This window comes from Octopus bimaculoides, chromosome 1 (assembly GCF_001194135.2).
Source record: "Octopus bimaculoides isolate UCB-OBI-ISO-001 chromosome 1, ASM119413v2, whole genome shotgun sequence".
Taxonomy (NCBI): Eukaryota; Metazoa; Mollusca; class Cephalopoda; order Octopoda; family Octopodidae; genus Octopus; species Octopus bimaculoides.
In genome coordinates this window covers 101,413,848-101,416,166 of record NC_068981.1, presented here as the reverse complement: position 1 = coordinate 101,416,166, position 2,319 = coordinate 101,413,848, and the positions used below count along the sequence as shown (strand labels likewise).

General features: G+C 33.9%; 1 protein-coding gene across 1 annotated transcript in view; it reads right to left on the bottom strand.

Annotated features, from left to right (window-relative positions):
- Positions 1 to 2,060, bottom strand: part of LOC106874368 (thymidine kinase 2, mitochondrial) — a 24,885-nt gene extending 22,825 nt beyond the window's left edge. Inside the window, exon 1 of the mRNA XM_014922080.2 lies at positions 1,791 to 2,060. Within this exon, the coding sequence (XP_014777566.1) occupies positions 1,791 to 1,866 (76 nt within the window). The 5' untranslated portion in view covers positions 1,867 to 2,060. The remainder of the gene's footprint in view (positions 1 to 1,790) is intronic.
- Between the last annotated feature and the right edge of the window lie 259 nt (positions 2,061 to 2,319).

Below are 2,319 nucleotides of genomic sequence, written 5' to 3'. Positions count from 1 at the left end.
CTATAGCCTCGGGCCAAGCAAAGCCTTGTGAGTGGATTTGGTAGACGGAAACTGAAAGAAGCCTGTCGTATATATATATATATATATATATATATATATATGTATGTATGTATGTGTGTGTATGTTTGTGTGTCTGTGTTTGTCCCCCCAAAATCGCTTGACAACCGATGCTGGTGTGTTTACCTCCCCGTAACTTAGCGGTTCGGTTAAAGAAACCGATAGAATAAGCACTAGGCTTACAAAGAATAAGTCCTGGGGTCGATTAGCTCGACTAAAAGGCGGTGCTCCAGCATGACCACAATCAAATGACTGAAACAAGTAAAAGAGTAAATATAAAACAAACAGAAAACGGGCACTTGCGCATATAAACAAACATGATGCACGATACAAGGGGAGGTAATTTACTTTTACCAACAAATTAATGATCCTAGGAGCCCGACAACATCGTTTGCAAATCCCGGATTGTTTTTAATCAGATTTATTTTAATGTGCAAACTTGTTAGTGTTAGGTGGTGTGCACTCGCTATACCTTCGCTCATTCTATGATGTTGTGATATACGACAGAAATAATTATAAAACAATAGAATAAATATGTTTAAGACGTATGCAAGTTTTGTTATTTTTGCTTTCAGTTTACAGAGGAAATGAATTATAGAACATTTAACTCAATGACTATTTGGCCCCTCTGTTTATATTCGCGAGTGCCGGTTCTCCGTTTGTTTTATTTTTTAGTATAAAATATTTAAAAATGAATGAACCTTTCTAATTTTTTGCATACATCATTTATTTTATATATATTTTCCATTTTCATAACTTTTTTAAAATTTCATTTCATTTTCTTGGAGAGGTGCGTTTCTAAAGAAGCGTTAATTACAGTGAGCATAACATAACTTCGATTTAAATTTTCTGAAAAATTCCAAAAAAATAAAAGTTACATCGGGTGCTTCAACCAGAATTCCGCCAAGACGTGCATTGTTAAAATCTTTTTCTTTTTGAAATATAGTACAATCATTATCATATCGAAATATACTAGTATTTCCATCAGATTAGTCTTATATAAGCAACCAATCATTGAAATCTTGTGAAACCTTTTTACAGAGCTATGCTGAATCAAACAGAACTCTACACAGTTCCATATTTTGAAAATACAAAAATTATTTGTTTCTTTGAAAAATTTAATGATGTTCGTGATAATATATGTATATATATATATATAGTTTACTATTTCCTTTTGAGCTTATGGATGTAATTCGAAAAAAGGATCACCGACACAGATCCGAGCCATAGGATTGAACCCGGATAAAAGCGGTTGCTCATTTTTCTTAACTACAGACATACTTTACAGAGGTAAACACAAAAGTGTTTAAAAGTTATTGAAATATTATTTCCTAACAAAATGTAATAACTTTCTAGTTTTTGTTTGTACATTATTCTTTTGAATTTGTCACCGTAATGAGGCGGCGAGCTGGCAGAAACGTTAGCACACCGGGCGAAATGCTTAGCGGTATTTCGTCTGTCTTTACGTTATAAATTCAAATTCCGCCGAGGTCGACTTTGCCTTTCATCCATTCGGGGTCGATAAATTAAGTACCAGTTGCGTACTGAAGTCGATCTAATCGACTGGGCCTCCTGCTCAAAAATTTCGGGCCTTTTCATTACAGCAGTGGTTAATATTAAATTTAAACTTAATATCAACCGAACAAATTATAATACATTTTTTTTTATCTTTAATTTCAAAAATATACAAAAGAAATATACACGAAAGGAAATAGTGAAAATATATTGCTTACTCCTGATGTATCCATAGCGCAAAACTTTCGCTGTTCGCAAATACAAGCGACATGCTGAGATATGTTTTGCAAACATTATTTATGCTTAATATGTTACTGCTTGTGCTAATGTTATTATTTCTCTCTTAAATACAAACGTGTTATTAGTGAATGCCGAAATGTTGAATAAATAAACTGAAAGAAAATTCCATATTCCAGACAAACAGCTCCACGACATTCAAAACATAAAATAGATAAGACGTCACTTCCTGTTTGTGCTAAGAACAGATGCAGACAGGTCAAGAGATTTGTTTTCCCCAGTTACGAAGGTTCCAGGATACGGTATCTTCAGTTTCACTCAGGTTAAGCTTGCAGTGGAAATGAACTTAAAACATGAAGCAAAAATGAAAGTAATTGAAATATAAAAAAAACAAACAAAAACATAAGGCATCACTGCGTGGTAAGCTTATTTCCCAATCATGTGGTCTCGGGTTCACTCCCTCTACACGGTAAGCTTATTTCCCAATCATGTGGTCTTGGGTTCATTCCC